The sequence below is a fragment of the Spinacia oleracea genome, chromosome 4 (assembly GCF_020520425.1).
Source record: "Spinacia oleracea cultivar Varoflay chromosome 4, BTI_SOV_V1, whole genome shotgun sequence".
Classification (NCBI taxonomy): Eukaryota; Viridiplantae; Streptophyta; class Magnoliopsida; order Caryophyllales; family Amaranthaceae; genus Spinacia; species Spinacia oleracea.
The window spans coordinates 4350284-4366627 of NC_079490.1; the positions used below are offsets into that span (position 1 = coordinate 4350284).

The 16344-nt window shown below is 33.7% G+C and overlaps 2 protein-coding genes across 3 annotated transcripts; one reads left to right on the top strand and one right to left on the bottom strand.

Moving 5' to 3' along the window:
- Nucleotides 1-2853: 2853 nt before the first annotated feature.
- On the top strand, nt 2854-11736 carry LOC110796632 (aspartic proteinase 39). Of its 2 annotated transcripts, XM_022001704.2 has the most exons (11): nt 2854-3487; nt 5114-5243; nt 5334-5575; nt 6460-6684; nt 8165-8321; nt 8440-8513; nt 9809-9905; nt 10127-10202; nt 10839-10910; nt 11083-11132; nt 11423-11736. In XM_022001704.2, exons 1-11 carry the CDS (start codon nt 3267-3269, stop codon nt 11522-11524), a joined length of 1446 nt encoding a protein of 481 aa, XP_021857396.1. In that variant the 5' UTR covers nt 2854-3266; the 3' UTR covers nt 11525-11736. The 2 variants fall into 2 exon arrangements, with proteins under 2 accessions (XP_021857396.1, XP_021857395.1); XM_022001703.2 differs by lacking the exon at nt 11423-11736 and having other exon boundaries at nt 2856-3487; nt 11083-11357.
- Nucleotides 11737-11894: 158 nt separating this feature from the next.
- LOC110796631 (uncharacterized) lies at nt 11895-15886 on the bottom strand. The gene is made up of 5 exons (XM_022001702.2): nt 15657-15886; nt 14546-14754; nt 13466-13546; nt 13005-13355; nt 11895-12102 (listed from the first exon to the last, which is right to left on the bottom strand). Exons 1-5 carry the CDS (start codon nt 15823-15825, stop codon nt 12001-12003), a joined length of 912 nt encoding a protein of 303 aa, XP_021857394.1. The 5' UTR covers nt 15826-15886; the 3' UTR covers nt 11895-12000.
- Between the last annotated feature and the right edge of the window lie 458 nt (nt 15887-16344).

The window sequence follows — 16344 nt, forward strand, 5'->3', positions numbered from 1 at the left end:
GCACAATAAATTTATTGTACAACTTGTGCACGCAAGACCTTTTGTTTTTGTGGACTCTAAGATTTTATTTGACAATCACCAAGTCCAAAGTTTTGTCAACAACTAATTCACTATTTAAATGGTCACTCCGTTAGCCGTGTTCGATGTATGAACATATTACATGAGTAGACGTTTTTCAAAAGGTTAACAAAAATTAAGTTGGGTCGGACTTTGGGGCCAAACTATTTCATCCATTTCCCGTTAAAATTGGGTAAGGCTGATTCGGGCTTTTTGACCAAAATCTGTCTTAGACCCTAAATTGCCCAAAATCCTCCCAAATTCGTACTTTTTCGAGCCGGGCCAAACCAGCAGGGTATAAAGCCATGCTGGAGCAACTGATAGGGCTCAGCCTAACGTGGCACATGTGATGGATTTCAAAACACATGTCTGACATGACGTAATTTTAACACAACAAAAAAGTGATTTTGGCACATCCAATGTGACTTTATAAGAACACAATTTCTTATACTATACTCACGTAGAATTGAGCCAAAACCAATAAAATCGATGTATTAATTAAAATCGATTTTCACGTATGTCTTTTCCAAAACAGAATGTTAGTTGAACCACCATATGAAGTCAAGATTTGTGTACAAATCCAATTCAACAAGCTAAGCATGAATGCATTGCATGATGATGCTTCATCACGTGACAATGGAGTATAAAGTCACGTTTCTTCGTCATCTTAATAACTCCTCTTTTTCTTCCCTCAAAAAATCTTTTTCTTTTTCCTTTTTAAAAAGATTGGTTTAAGTTGTCATGCGGGTGACTTTATTCCAATTGCCAGAAGTCAGAGGTATGTCTTTGTTGACCCACAAAAATTAGTAAACTAACTTACCTACTTTTACCTACCTTTGCTTAAAAACTCTTAAATTGACATTGATTTGTTTAAAAGTATTTTCTTAATTTTAACCAACAACTATTGGATCGATTTCTTCAATATTGTTTAAAGATTCAAATTCCCAAAATGCGTCACTTTTTAACTTAATTTCCACCATACTGTCCACGTCAGCATTAAAATCGGTCTATTTTTTTAACAAAGTGGCACTAAATCGCTATCTCAGATAGCGGTTTACATCACATAGCGGTTTATATATTCCCTATATCAAAACTTACAGTGAGCTTCCAAAACAAAAACTTACCGTACCCCCGTTATGTTTTAAAGCAAACCGCCATCTGAGATAGCGGTTTTGTTTTAAAGCAAACCGCTATATCAGATAGCGGTTTATAACATTGAACCGCCATCTGAGATGGCGGGTTGCTTTAAAACGAAACCGCTATCTCAGATGGCGGTTCAACGCTGAACCGGGAAAAAAATTACTTATCTTTCTCCTTTGTTGACGTGGACGGTATGGTGGAAATTAACTTAGAAAGTAACGTATTTTGGGAATGATTAGATCTTTATGCAATGTTGAAGGAAATCGCTCCCAACTATTAATCAATCTTATGGTAAATATTTGTATCTTGCAATCATAAAATTGTACTCGACCTCTATTATGACACTTTAGTAATGGAGATTTTCCTTATCTATTTTTCCACTCATTTGGGACGTTTATGCGATAAGTTTTTAGGCATGTGTGTAAGTAAGGAAAAAGTGGAAAGGTAAGGTAATTTCCGTTTAAAAGTGCTTAATAGAATTCGATGTTAAAATCAACTTCAAGGCAACTTAGTGAGATCTAAAACTTTCCACCATATAGGTCGATAAAGCCTGCTCGTTACATGCTTGTCTGTTCAGTCGGGTTCAGTTAACTCTACTGAGATTTGATGCAGTGAAACTTTTTTGTACTTCTTTTTATACAAATCCATAAATAAATAAAAGGTTATCTAAAAGTTAACGAGATTATCGCTTAAAATACACAATATTTCGTTTTCAATTATCCAATACCAAACTTGCTTAACTAGGTATTCAATCATTTTTAATCGGTCCCATATTTGACACTAACGATGTTCAAACAGTTCAACCAAGCACTCGACTATTTCTTTTTCTCACCCCTACTAAATGTACGGTTGACAACCTGCATAACAATAGCGAAATTACATACAATATCCAAAATTCTAAGCACTTACCAAACAAAATCTGGTCTAGACATGCATCTAGTCATTTAGGAGGGCGGAGAGGCCAATATCTGATATGTATTTCAAGATACATATCACCCCACTAAACGACAAAATAGTGATAAGACAAACATTAAAACAGGTGCCATTTTTCAAAGAACAGGTGTTATTTTTCAAAAACCGATGCCATTTAATTTTTTTTTTTGTCCTTTAGCATTTGTCTCTAGCCTATTTTTTCGTGTAGTGGGGTGATATATATATCTTGAAATACATATTAAATATTGATTTATACTCCCTCCGTCCCTTAATACTCGCACCGTTTTGACTAAACACGCTTGCCAATGCACAACTTTGACCACCAATATCTTTAACTACAATTTTAAAAACTTATAGAAATATTAATATTTTGAAAATATATATTAAGATAAAGTCAACAATATATTATATACTAATATTTGTTTTCATATACTAGAAATAAAATAGAGTCAAAATGAATTATATGAATAGTGCAAAAAGTCAAAACGGTACGAGTATTAAGGGACAGAGGAAGTACTTCCTAAGTCATCTAGTGGTAAGGTGTATCTCACAACCTTTAATGTGAGATTTTTTCTTACATTCTCCCAACTTTTAAAGAGTCTCAACTGTTACGGAGAATTCATACTGAATTAACTCGTGTTGTATTCGGACTCAATAAATTCCGACTCAATAAATTGTTGTAGGCAAAAGAAGGTTATACTTTTAGAGGAAAGTGAGTTGAAACGTACTCCTCGTATCAATAGTACATTTCATAGAACTTCACCCCAAAAAAAATACTCCGTACAAAGAAAGAAGAAAAATTATTTGAAAGGTTACCAGAAGAAGCAAAATTGGAATATCTATATCTGTTTTCAATGACAGCAAATTGTCTCCTAAAAATAAATAAATTTCAATAAAAATAGTCGCCAAATTTCAGGAAAAAGCGCAAACGGCAAACCAGATCTCTCATTTTCTTCCTAATTTCCTCCCTCAATTCTTCCCTTCTTTCTCCTGGTCATTTCAATGGAGGAGCAGCTTCCTCTCAATTTCTTTAACCAAAATTAAAAAAATCCTAAAAAAAAACAAAAAACAATAAAAAAGATTGAAATTTGAATCTGGGGTTTTCTGGGTTTGTTCCATAGAAGTTCTGGGTTGCCATGGATCTGCGAGGTTTGATTGTGTTGTGCGTTATTTGCATTTGGCAATGTTTAGAGGTGAAAATGGTTTCAGGAAATGCAGTTTTTAAGGTGGAGCATAAATTTAAAGGTCGCGATAGAACGTTGAAGGAGCTCAGAGCTCATGATGCTCGTCGCCATGGTAGAATGCTTGATACTGTTGATTTCGCTCTTGGTGGTAGTGGGGTGCCTACTGATGCTGGGTTTGTTCCCTTTTTCTCTCTCCTCTATCATCATTTTAATTAGCTCCTTGGTTTTTTTTTTTAATGGGTTGTTGAATTTTGCTTTGTTTCAACGTTTTGAATTTGATTATAATTGGTTAAGTAGGTGTTAATGGTTAGTTGTTTCTATGACTTGATTGATAGTGTTTCGGAATGGAAATGGAACCCTGAATTGGTAATTTATGTAGGTAATTGTAAATTGTTTAAGGCTGGATTGATAGTGTTTCGAATTTGAAATGGAAACAATTGGTTATGTAGGTGTTAATTGTAAATTGTTTAAGGCTTCATTAATGGTGTTTAGAAATGGAAAAGGAAATGGAACCCGTCTGACCGCCTCATACAAGAGTTGGTTATGTAGATGTTAATTGTTTAAGGCTTGGTTGATAGTGTTTCAAATTGAAATGGAAACCGTATGACGGCCTCATACAAGAGTTGGTTATGTAGGTGGTAATTGTAAATTGCTTAAGGCTTGATCAATAGTGTTTCGAATTAGAAATGGAACCTGTGTGACCGCCTCATACAAGATTTGGTTATGTTGGTGTTAATTGTAAATTGTTTAAGGCTTGAATGATAGTGTTTCGAATTTGAAATGGAAACCATTTGACCGCCTCATACAAGAATTGATTACGTTGGTGTTAATTGTAAATTGTTTAATGCTTTGTTGATGGTGTTTCGAATTTGAAATATGGAACCTGTGTGTCTGCCTCATACAAGAATTGGTTATGTAGGTGTTACTAATTGTAAATTGCTTAAGGCTAGATTGATGGTATTTCAAATCGGAGTGGAACCGTATCCGCATCATACAAGAATTGGTCTTGTAGGTGTTACTAATTGTAAATTGTTAAAGGCTTGATTGATGGTGTTTCGAAAATGAAATGGGACTTGTCAGACCGCCTGATACTAAAATTGGTTAAGTAGATGTTAATGGTAAATTGATTAAGGTTTGATTAATGGTGTTTTGAATAATGAAATGGAACCTGTCAGACCGCCTGATACAATAATCTGTATTCATGTTATAGGGGTAATGCATATTTTCTTAAACGAGGAAGCAACTAGTTTATTGGTTAGGATTTTTGGAATAGGAGAAATGAAATTAATTTTATGGTCCTGAAAGAAAAACTATAAAGACCTAAATGAAGGTAAAAATCATCACCTTATTTTGAATGAATCATCAACCATACACGTGAAAATGTTAAGGAAAAGTGAGGTTAAAGTTGTTTTTTCAATTTCTATTTCAGCCTTTCTAGGTCTAGGTGGCTAAGGTTTAGGAAAATACTCCGTATGTTTACAGCTTCTACTCTTGAGGTTTATAAGGAATAATTATTCGTTTTCAGGGTTGTTTTGATGATGCATAGTAATATATCACAAAGCTCTTACTGTAAAAACAAAACAGAAGGTATAGAAAATGTATTAAATTGTGCAGTTTGAGTTTTTTACGAGCTCAAGTAGATCCTTAAACTGTTTAGCAGATGGCAAGTGATGTGTTGCTTAAATACTAGGAAACTTATGCCAGCAAAATCGCAATTGTATGGAGATTTATGGGTCTATAATTTCCTTCATTTAACAAGAAAAAGGACTGATTTTATAATATTTTTGATGTGGTTGTAGGCTGTACTTTACGAAAATTAAGATTGGGAAGCCTCCTAAAGAGTATCATGTACAGATTGATACAGGAAGTGATATTTTGTGGGTTAACTGCGATGGATGCGAAAAGTGCCCCAAGAAGAGTGGGCTAGGAGTATGTTATGCGTAATCTCTTGACCCATTGTTGATCTTATTCATATGTATTTACCAGATTCAGGAACTCATGTTGTTTGTGTTCATGCAGATAAAGCTGAATGTTTATGATCCGAAAGGTTCAACTTCGGCCAACTTAGTTAACTGTGATGATAGCCAGTGTACCATGATATACCAGGGTACTCTATCTGGTTGCCAACATGACATGCTTTGTCAATATGAAGTTACTTATGGTGATGGGAGTACAACTTCTGGATACTTCGTTGAAGATCTTTTTCAGTATGATAAATCCTCTGGCAATTCGCAAACTGGGAATGGCAGTATTGTTTTTGGGTAAAGCTCGTTTTGATAAAATAAATATTTTTCATGTCCAGTAACTAAAAAAAAAATACAAGGGAACTATAAATAAGAAAAAGAATAAAGTTGTTTACTTACAAAAATGTTTATTTGAGAGAAGATACGTCTTTCAAGGACAATTGTTTCTTACCTCTCTAGTATTGCAATTGATAAAGTTAGTGTTGTTTTTTCATGCAAAAAATGGATCGTTGTCTAGCATGCACATTCAATTTGTTAGGTATGGGAAATAGTTTAGTATCCATTGTTTGTGTAATCTTTTATGCCACAGCTGAGACGCTGACACATTTGATGCATACTTGGCATTTGACTCTTAACAGTCAATATGTTTTGTGTGCATAACGGATTGGGCCTTTATTCTGGGGCATCACATCTTCCTTTTATAGGTTAATAGTTGAGCTTTGAGTGTTATTTATGCGTAATATTCCTTATTATTATGTAAGTCTCAATTCCGAGCTCTTCTAGCAGGATATTCTGATTTCAGGATTTATCTTCATTCAAGTAGCATATTTTTTTTTTTTTTTAAATTTACAAAAGAAGATTCTTTCATGTTTTTGTTGTTTGATGGGTACATATAATATTATTGTGAGAGTTCTCTTTTATTTGGATAGAAATGTGTCTGAATCATGTCAACGTAGTATTTAACTACTCCGTATTTATGAACGAACTTCTGCTTCAAAGATTGAGCTAGAGGTTTGAATAATTGCACGTGTGATGGGTTTTTCGTATTCTAGTTTCTGCATTTCATTTTTTCATGTTAATAAATGATGTCAATTAAACATTATATACTTGATGGTAACTTATGTTATTTCTTCTAATTTACAAATGATGTTCTTCTAAGAAAATTGAATTGTATATACCAGGTGTGGCGCTAAACAATCTGGTCAGCTCCTTGATTCATCAGAAGCACTTGATGGGGTAATGGGTTTTGGACAAGCAAACTCTTCTGTGCTTTCACAGCTTTCAGCATCTGGAAAGGTGCAGAAGATGTTTTCTCATTGCTTGGACAGTGAAAAGGGAGGTGGAATATTTTCCATCGGACAGGTTGTTGAGCCAAAGATGAATCATACTCCGTTAATTCCAAACCAGTATGTCATGCTGTCTATTTTTCTAAAACTTTAATTTTCATTTTGTTTTTGAATCGCTAGCACTATTTTATTACTTTGCTTTATTATAATTTATGCTACCCATTTTGGAGTGCTGAATCTTGATGTGAAATGGAGAGTTTGAGTAACATAGGTTATAAGTGGTGGTTGCATTGGCCTTTTTGTGTTGTTATGGTTCTAGGCTACTGTTTCCTTGTGAACAAACATTTGTTGATAGTTTTATATGAAGTCACACGTTCTTCAATGTTTTTTTTTTTTTTTTTTTGCTTGGAATGGTAACATCGTGATGTGTTGAACTAATAACATTGTGACGACTTATTTGTTTAAGAAAAAACTTTGCCTCCTTTCCTTCTCTCTTTTCTGGTGTACCAATGACCATTTTTCTTTCTCTTCCTCACTTATAACCTATGCTTGAATTGCTCGGTCTTATGAGAGGATGGTCCATGAGTGTTGTAATGCTGCTGTAATGTATATTGGGATAGAATTGGTGTATAGACTGACTTCTGAAGGAAGAAGAGATTGCATATGCCACAACATTTGACAAAAAAGGATTCTGGGACATAAGGTGGTGAGGGTTAGTGTACACTGTCAAAATCAATGATTTTTCTTTTTTTAATAAATTATATAAGATCCCTCTAGTTTTGCTTGTAATTAATGGGTTCTTTTTTGAAGAAATTACTTTTTGGAATACATTCCTTCTCTTCGGAATTTATTGTTACGTTGCCCTAATCCCTCATGATCAAAGTAATGACTAATGAGATTCCGGAGTATCTTACTAATAGACTGTTTATATTAATTTAACTATTCCCACACTCTTATCAATTCTACCACTATCACGGCCCGTTTGGTAGCCGGCGATAAATAAGTGTCAATGGGAATGAATTTGTATGTAAATTTGGAAGGAAAATCAATATCCATTTCCATAGTAATGCTAGTTCACTCAAAATCATCTCTTTTTCTTTATAAATTTTCATTACCATCCATGATCCATTACCATTTGGGGAGTGGTATTAGCCGGGAATGCAAATTTATGAAGAAAAAGTGAAAAACATCAAGTTTGAGACAAAATTTCATTACCATGGTCATCATGATGTTATTTTCTTGCCAAATAACACTAAAATTTGTTCTCATTTCCACCATTAACAGCTACCAACCGGGCGTTAGGGTATTTTTGGAAAATGAATCACAATCCATTATGGTTATAGGGTAAAAATTCTTCCGGGGATTCTACAATAGCGTGTGAACAAATTCTGGATAGAGGGAGTAATTATTTGCATGTTCAGTTAGGTTTTACTAAAGACCAATATGTTTCTGTAATTAGAATGACTGTGTCTCTGTAAGCATGATTACCTACAATACTGTGGTGGAATGATATATATGTTAGCAAATTTAGCATGTTTAATTAGGTTTTTATTAAGACCTGATATGTATGTTGTAATCAGACTGCTACCTACCCTCTTAGGGCACATTACAATGTGATCATGGAAAGTATAACGGTGGCTGGTGAAGTTTTAAAACTTGATATCGAAACCTCTGGGAGCGACAGAGGAGCAATTATTGACAGTGGTACAACTTTGGCGTATTTACCAGATGACGTTTATGACAAGATTGTTAACACAGTATGTTGCTCTGTTTATGTCTTATTTTGATGGCCATTCTATTAAGAAGGTGGATTTTGCTATTGTAGAAGCTGACTATGTCTTGTTTTCCTGTTTTTGTTCTCTGTGAAAAAAACAGATTTTTGCCAAGCAGCCCAGTATAAAACTACATACTGTTGATGGTCAATTCAAATGCTTTCAATACTCCGGAAGGTAAAATCTCATTTGATTATAGCAGTTTATGGTAGCTTACTAACGTTTCTCTGAAATTGGAGACTACTAGTTTTTTAGAGCATGTTTGGTATATCACTTTTTAAGTGTTGGAAATGAATCGATTAACTAATTCCATTACCTATTGTTTGGTATGAGAGAAGGGTAACACACTCCATTTCCAAACGGTAACCATTACCACTAATTTGTTACCTCTCCCAACCTTGTGGTAACAAAGTGTTATCCTCCATCCATCCCTAATTTGATACAAGGGATTGTTTTCTTTAGGTATACGAAATAACAAATAATGAAAACATTTAACATTACCATTTCTCCTTCTTAAATGTTTCCAATCTATTTCCTTTCCTAGATTCATACCAAACATGCACTTAGTGTTCTCTATTCTATTCGTTTATTTATCTTTCAAAGTAAAGAGTCTTGGGTTTTAACGCTAAATTGAAAGAGAAAACATTGTTATTTTTATTGTTGTGATTCTGAAGCCGGTAGACACTCATGGTGTGTTCAGTTCAACTTATTTAAACTTATTTCAGGAAAAATAAATAAGTTCAGATAAGTTATTAAAAGTATCAATAAGCTCAAATAAGTTTCTAAGTTCATAAGTTTAGGTAAGTCAAATTCAGTTGGATAGAACAGTCGTAACTCGTAAGCCTCAAAATCTGCATTTACTTTTGCTACTTGTCAGATATGTTGTGTTTGCTTGATATTTTCGCTTCACGGTTTTAACATGATGATAGCCTAGTTCTAATGTGTCGAGAAACAGGAAATTCTATCCACTATCTTAGAATCAAACATTGGAAAATGAGCTTTTTTCTATGGTTGTCTGCATACGTGTAGAGAAGAGTGAATGCGTTATACGTAGAAGTAGAAGATAATCACTTGGGATTTCTTTTTCAATTTCTAAATATAGTCGGATTTGCCTCAATATCAGCCATACAAGTGGTAGAGCTAAAGATTCCTTGAGATTAATATTTCTGATTATTGATTACTCCCTCCGATTGGTACTTGAAAACTTCCATGGTTTTTTAGGACAAACTTTGACCACTAATCGCGTTGAGAGATTAAATTGATTTTAAAAACTGTGGACAGTTTTTACCATACTCGATAATGGTTCTGCATTGTGTGCTTATGATCTGTTAAAGTCAGAGCAGTTAAATCTTTCCAGATGCTTCATACCATTGTTTGTTGCTATAGTTTGTTACTACAGATACATAGTATGATAGTACTCCATATTTGTTAGTTTGACTTACTGGTAACTAATTTTTTCATCTGTGTTCCAGAATTGACGATGGATTCCCCTACGTTACCTTCCATTTCGAGAATTCTCTCAAGCTGAAAGTATATCCTCGTGAATATTTCTTTGCACTCGATGACGGAGTAAGTACACGTACCTTAGAGGGTAGATTTTTTTTTTTTTTGGAAACTTCGGAATATTATTTCTAAATGGCTTGTTGTATAAGCTATGATTAGGTTGTGTTAAGCTTAGCATAGTACTACTCCCGTCTTGCAAAGCTCGTGCTAAAACGTTAAAAGTATATATTTTCACCTCATTGCAAATCAGTTGTGTATAGCATTGAATCTATTCTATGGTTTTACAGGACAATAAGTGGTGCATGGGTTGGATGAACAGCGCATTACAGTCTCGTGACGGGAAAGACGTTACTATCTTGGGAGGTATAATGATACTTCCTCCGTTTTTTACTTTATTTTAACTTGCACCATTTTCCTTTTATGGAATTTGCTTATTAGCTACACAATTTCCCTTTATGGTACATTTTCACATGTTTTTGTTGTGTTCACACACTAAATAGTAAATACCTACTTTACTCACTCAAATTTACCATTATTACCTAATATTTTTGTAAAAAAACCCGGAGGAAGTATATCTAAAGATGGCCGTGGACCGGGAGCACACGTGCCATGGCCTAAACGTGCTCGGACCACGCCAAGTCCACTCTGCATCATGTTGGGCCAGGCCGAAAAGTTTAAAACAGGGCCAGCCGGCCAGGCCACAGGTTGTCATGCCGTGCCGTCGTGCCTAAGCCTAATTTTACTAAATTTAGTGTGTTTTGATATGTCGTGCCGTGCCTTCTGCTTTTTCCAAAAAATGTTGCCCACGACTTCTTGCTCGTATCGGGCCGTGCTTTTTTCGTGCCTGTGTTGGACCAGGCTTTTTCGTGCGGAGTCGGGTAGCCCGGCCCAACACGGCACACATCCACCTTTAAGTTTATCATAGGCTCATAGCAATTTCTTAAGGATTGTTTTCTTACATCTTGTTTACTCATTCCAACTCTGGTTACCCCGTTTCAGATATTGCATTATCCGGCAAAGTGGTGTTCTATGACCTTGTAAATCAAACTATTGGATGGACTGATTACAACTGTGAGTTTCATCACTTATTTTGTTAGCATTTCAATCAATTTCAAAGCCATTCTCAAATTTGTTTGAGGATGTCAATTCAATTCTAGAAATTTATTCAATTTTTTTTTTTTTGAATTGGAAATTTACTCCGTAAATATTCGTCTGAACTGGTTTTTCCACGGTAAATTTCCAGGTTCGTCAAGCATCAAAGTAAAAGACGCGCAATCAGGAGCCGTGTATACTGTAGGCGCCCAACATCTCTCTTCAGCTAACTCTTTAATTTCTCGGCGGAGTTTATTATCGTTTTTGTTTGTTCTTCTAATTAACCTGTTTTCCACAATTCATTGTTAAAAATCCATTAATTTTTTCCTAGATTTTCCTATTTATTTACAGCAAAGGACTTGTTTTTGTTTATCCATTGATTTTTTTGACATTTTTTTGTTCAATTCATTAATTTTACATGTATAATTTTGTTCACCATTCTCTTCTTAATCCTGATACCTTCTATTTTCTCTGCTTTCATGGCGGCGAAGGATAACTATGAAATTACTGGACAAAGAGGAAGCTCCAGCTACCTTCGCGCTTTCTGGCCAAGCTTACTATTCTGTATTTGCATTTCCACCATTTATTTTTGATCTTCTTTAAACAAAAATACTTCGTAATTTTTCGTATATAATATAGGAATATATTTATTCAAAAGGTCTTGCGCGCATAAGGTGTACAATAAATTTATCGTACACTAAGATAACTTTTATGTAGTTTTTTGTAATTTTAACCTAGTTTTTTTATAATTTTTATATTACAAAAAAAATTGATAAATAAACATTTTAAAGAGTTAAATGATTAATTTTTATACATTATTAGTGATTTTGAAGAATTTTTTTCTTTTATTAAAATGAAAAAATTATCACTAAAAAATAGACAAATTTTACGTATATAAAGCTAACTTTTAAGCATTTTGAGAAACTTTTATTCCGGTGTATAATATTTATTGTACGACACTCGTGAATAAGAATTTGTGATATTTATTTTAAATATACTACATTTTCTTTACTAGGAGGAAAGAAAAAAGAAAATACATACATAAGATCAGTTTTGAGCATTCGATGTTTTACAAAGTCGTTCTCAAGTATTGTACAACGAAGTAAACAAGTGCGAGGAATAACGCAATCTGGTACAAGTCCCTTTGTTCGGAGTCGTCTCTTTGAAAGAACTGTAACACGAACAAATAAACGCGTTAAGTTTCTAATCTAGTTTCGAAAAACCTAGAGAAAATCGTGTAACATTGTTGTACCATTAGTTGCGTTATATTAAAAGAGAATTGTGACTTATATATCACATTATTCAAGCACAACATGAACTAATGATACCAGTTTGATACTTTTTTCATAATAATTCTAATAAACACGTCAAGTTTCTAATTTAGTTTCGACAAACCTAGAGAAAATCGTGTAACATTGTTGTACCATTAGTTGCATTATATTGAAAGGGAATCGTGACTTAAAATCACATTATTCAAGGACAACATGCACTAATGATAACAATTTGATACTTTTTTCATAATAATTCTAATAAACACGTCAAGTTTCTAATCTAGTTTCGACAAACCTAGAGAAAATCGTGTAACATTGTTGTACCATTAGTTGAATTATATTAAAAGAGAATCGTGACTTAAAATCACATTATTCAAGCACAACATGTACTAATGATACCAATTTGATACTTTTTTCATAATAATTTTAATAAACACGTCAAAATAAATTAGAATGCGGTTGTTAACTAACTTTTTTTTAGACATGATCCACAATAAATTTGTGTGAACCAGGTCTATTTAAGAATTAGTGCATTTCGTTACCTTTGGTTGTCACTTTATGACCGATAATGTCTAATTCTTGATAACAGTAAAGAAATAACAAGTAAAACCTCTAAAGTCGTGTTCTGTTCAACTTATACTAATCGATTGAAATTAATATTGACCCACAAAAAAATGGTTTTTCACCGGTGATGATTAGTTTGGATTCAATTTCAGTAAGACCTTGTTCTTTTGAGCCGAAGTTTGCTAAACTGAACTGAAAAAAAAACTGAAATTCAACCAAAAAGAACAAGATTTTTTACCTTCATTGGATCGCCGGAAGGGTCAGGATATATCTCAATGTTTTCCTTTGGGGTAGAAATCTTGCCACCAAGTTTCTTCACAGAATCCACCACATCTTTGCCGGTTTCTTTCGCTGCGAAGAGGCGGCGTGACGCCCCGAAGTATGCTTGAGCTACCGGTGATGATGCAGATAAATCCCACGACTCCTCGTGCTCGATTACTTGGCCACTAATCTGGTTTAAGGTGAACTTAGAATTCACCTTAACAATCAAATCTCCACTTATGGTAGCTAATATTGACTTTGGCTTCCCTTTAAGTGTCCATTTGATGATAAGCACACTTGTTGACAACATCGTCATCTCTTGCACTGTCTATATTATATGATCAATCAAACAACAATTTTTTTTACGGGGAAAAAACAATATCATTAATAATCATCCATACAACGTCATTTACGTGAACACAAAATTATTTTACGTACCACTCTAGGATTATCAAGTGCATCAGTTATCCAAAGTGGTCTTTTGTACTTTTCTCGTCCTGTGAAGCTTCTAATTGGATCCTGCAATTTGCACCAAGAGTACATTTAATTGTAACATTAGTGCATTATCACTTGATGATTAGCTTGCCTAATTAGTGTTTCGGATTTACGATTCTTAAACTGATAAATGGGTGTCGGATCTTGATTATGTATACACTCCACCTAAAACTTTACCAGCTAAGCTAACTGACATCGATCTTATTCATTTAGCTTGTGCCTAAAAACTATTTGGTGATACCCTTGTGCACAGATAAGGGTGTGCATATACGCAAGTTGGGTGGAGGGTTTTTTTATGCATAGAAAATTAGAGAGCCGCTAATGGCAAAAGAATCTCAAATCTTGATTTAAGTAGATCTCACCAAATATGTCACAAACTGAATTGACAGGTTCAAGATGCGTTCTTCTCAATTAAGTTCAATGACTAATAAGTTCAACTAAGTTGAATTATTCTCTAATTTGAGTCTTATAACACATAAAGAATCGATCAACAAGGTAATAGATCAAATTATATTTTGATTTTTTCGTGGATTTTGTAAAATCTTCAATAAACCAAACATTACGTACTTCCTCTTCATGTTAATTAGGAAAAAAGATGCGTGCTGCAGAAAACTGTGCTTTCACAACGAGTGTACCAAAATCAATTCCGAAACTGAGTAAAAGGTAAAGGAATCTCAAATCTCGATTTAAGTAGCTCTCACCAAACATGTCATAAAATGAACCCATAGGTTCAGGATGCGTTCTTCTCAATTAAGTTACAGGACTAAGCTATAAGTTCAATTAAGTTGAATTATTCTCTAATTTGATTCTTATAACATAGAGAATCGATCAACAAGATAATACGAAGTAGATCAAATCATATTTTGATTTTTTGTAGATCTTGTAAGATCTTCAATAAACCAAACATTACATACTTCCTTCATGTTAATTAGAAAAATAAGACGCGTCTTACACAAAACTATGCTTTCACAATGAGTGTACCAAAATCAATTCTGAAACTAAGTAAAAGTAAATAATTTGTACCTTGTATTTGACAGAAACGGCAAAAGTACCAAGTGCACGGTTACCTTCCCTAAGCTCTAAGATATCACGTACAAGTTGTCTAGCAGTGGATTCAACAGATGGACTACTTTTGCACTCAAACTCATTGCATAGCTCCTCAAATTCCATCCCATCCACTATTTTATCTGCCTCTGCCTTTTCAACCTCTGTCTTACTTTGATCATTTATAACTGCCAAATTAAATTAAAAAAAACATGATCATTTACATTATATTATTATTCATATGTTTACTTTGATCATTGACTTTGATAATTTATAACTTCCAAGTTAAATTAAGTCTCTGTTCTTTTCACCTGACGTGGTGTGATTTTTCTAGTTTCTAATCTGATATGATCTGAATGTTTTATGTGGGTGTTTTATTGTTTTTTTTTCTAGCATGTTATGATCTGATCTAATAAGCAACAAGAATAAGGTAAAAAGAACATAACCTAACTCTGTCTTACTTTGATCATTTATAACTGCCAAATTAAAAAAAAACAAAACAAACATGATCATTTACATATATTATTATTGATATGTTTACTTTGATCATTTATAACTGCCAAATTAAATTAAGTCTCTGTTCTTTTCACCTGACATGGTCTGATTTTTCTAGTTTCTTCTGAATGTTTTATGTGGGTGTTTTATTGTTTTTCTAGTCTGCTTTTATCTGATCCAATCAGCAACAAGAATAAGGTGAAGAGGATATCATAACCTAACTTTTAAAAAAATCCCAATAAATTTTTACCATCTAAACAAGCTAGTAGTGTCAAACTGTACGTGTTGATATATATAGGTACAACTATTTTTGAAGTTCATAATTCAACTTAAATTATATGAATTAGCTTTCAAAATCAAAATCTGGAAATTGATACTACGTAGTAAACACGTTCATTTGAAGAGTCATTTTGAATTATTTGAGTTATCTTAAATAATTTGATTCAATCATTTAGTAGCTAACAACCGAAAAATGGGTTATCTAACACATACAACGTTTCATTGAATTATTCCTTAATTTGATTGTTATAACTCTTAAAGAAATCCCAATAAACTAGCTAGCAATGTCAAACTGTACGTGTTGCTACCAACTTACCACGTGGTAGAGGAATAGCGCGACGATTGATATGGATACGATTGGTCGAGAGAAAACTTTTCCGACATCGGTAGTGGCCGAGGGCGGCACGAAAAGGCGGTACGGGTGTCGAGACTTTGGTTGTGGTTGTATTGATGGTGGTGGTGGTTGTTGTTGTTAAGGTGCTCATTTCTACTCTCCATTCTGCAAAAAATGCACAAAGTGTGTTTTTTGTTTGTTTAACTTTATTTTTTTTAGGGTATGTGATTTTGTGATTAATTATTTTTGGCTCTTTATTTTTTGGATAAGGTGGGGTTAGTTGTGTTGTTTTGGATTCTTATTAGTGGTGGAAAGGCTTTGGCTATCTGCCACGTCACCACTAATTTTTGTGGTATAATAAGTTCCAACTTTCTCATTTGAAGTCCATGACAAATTATATGGTATTTAGAGGGTGAAGGGTCAAAATCAAGGTGGATGTGGTGGGGAAAATTTTCAGTTTCTTACTTAGGTCCGATTTCATTCACCTTATTCTTAATTATTATTTTAGATAAACTTAAGCCTACTTTTATTCACCTTATTTTCACTTATTTTAGGTAAAAAAAAAATCATATAAATTCAGGAAATATGGTGCTTTGAAACCTTTTACTTGATGATAGATAACTCAAGGTAATTAAAGTTCATAACTAGGTCATAAATAATAATCTATACT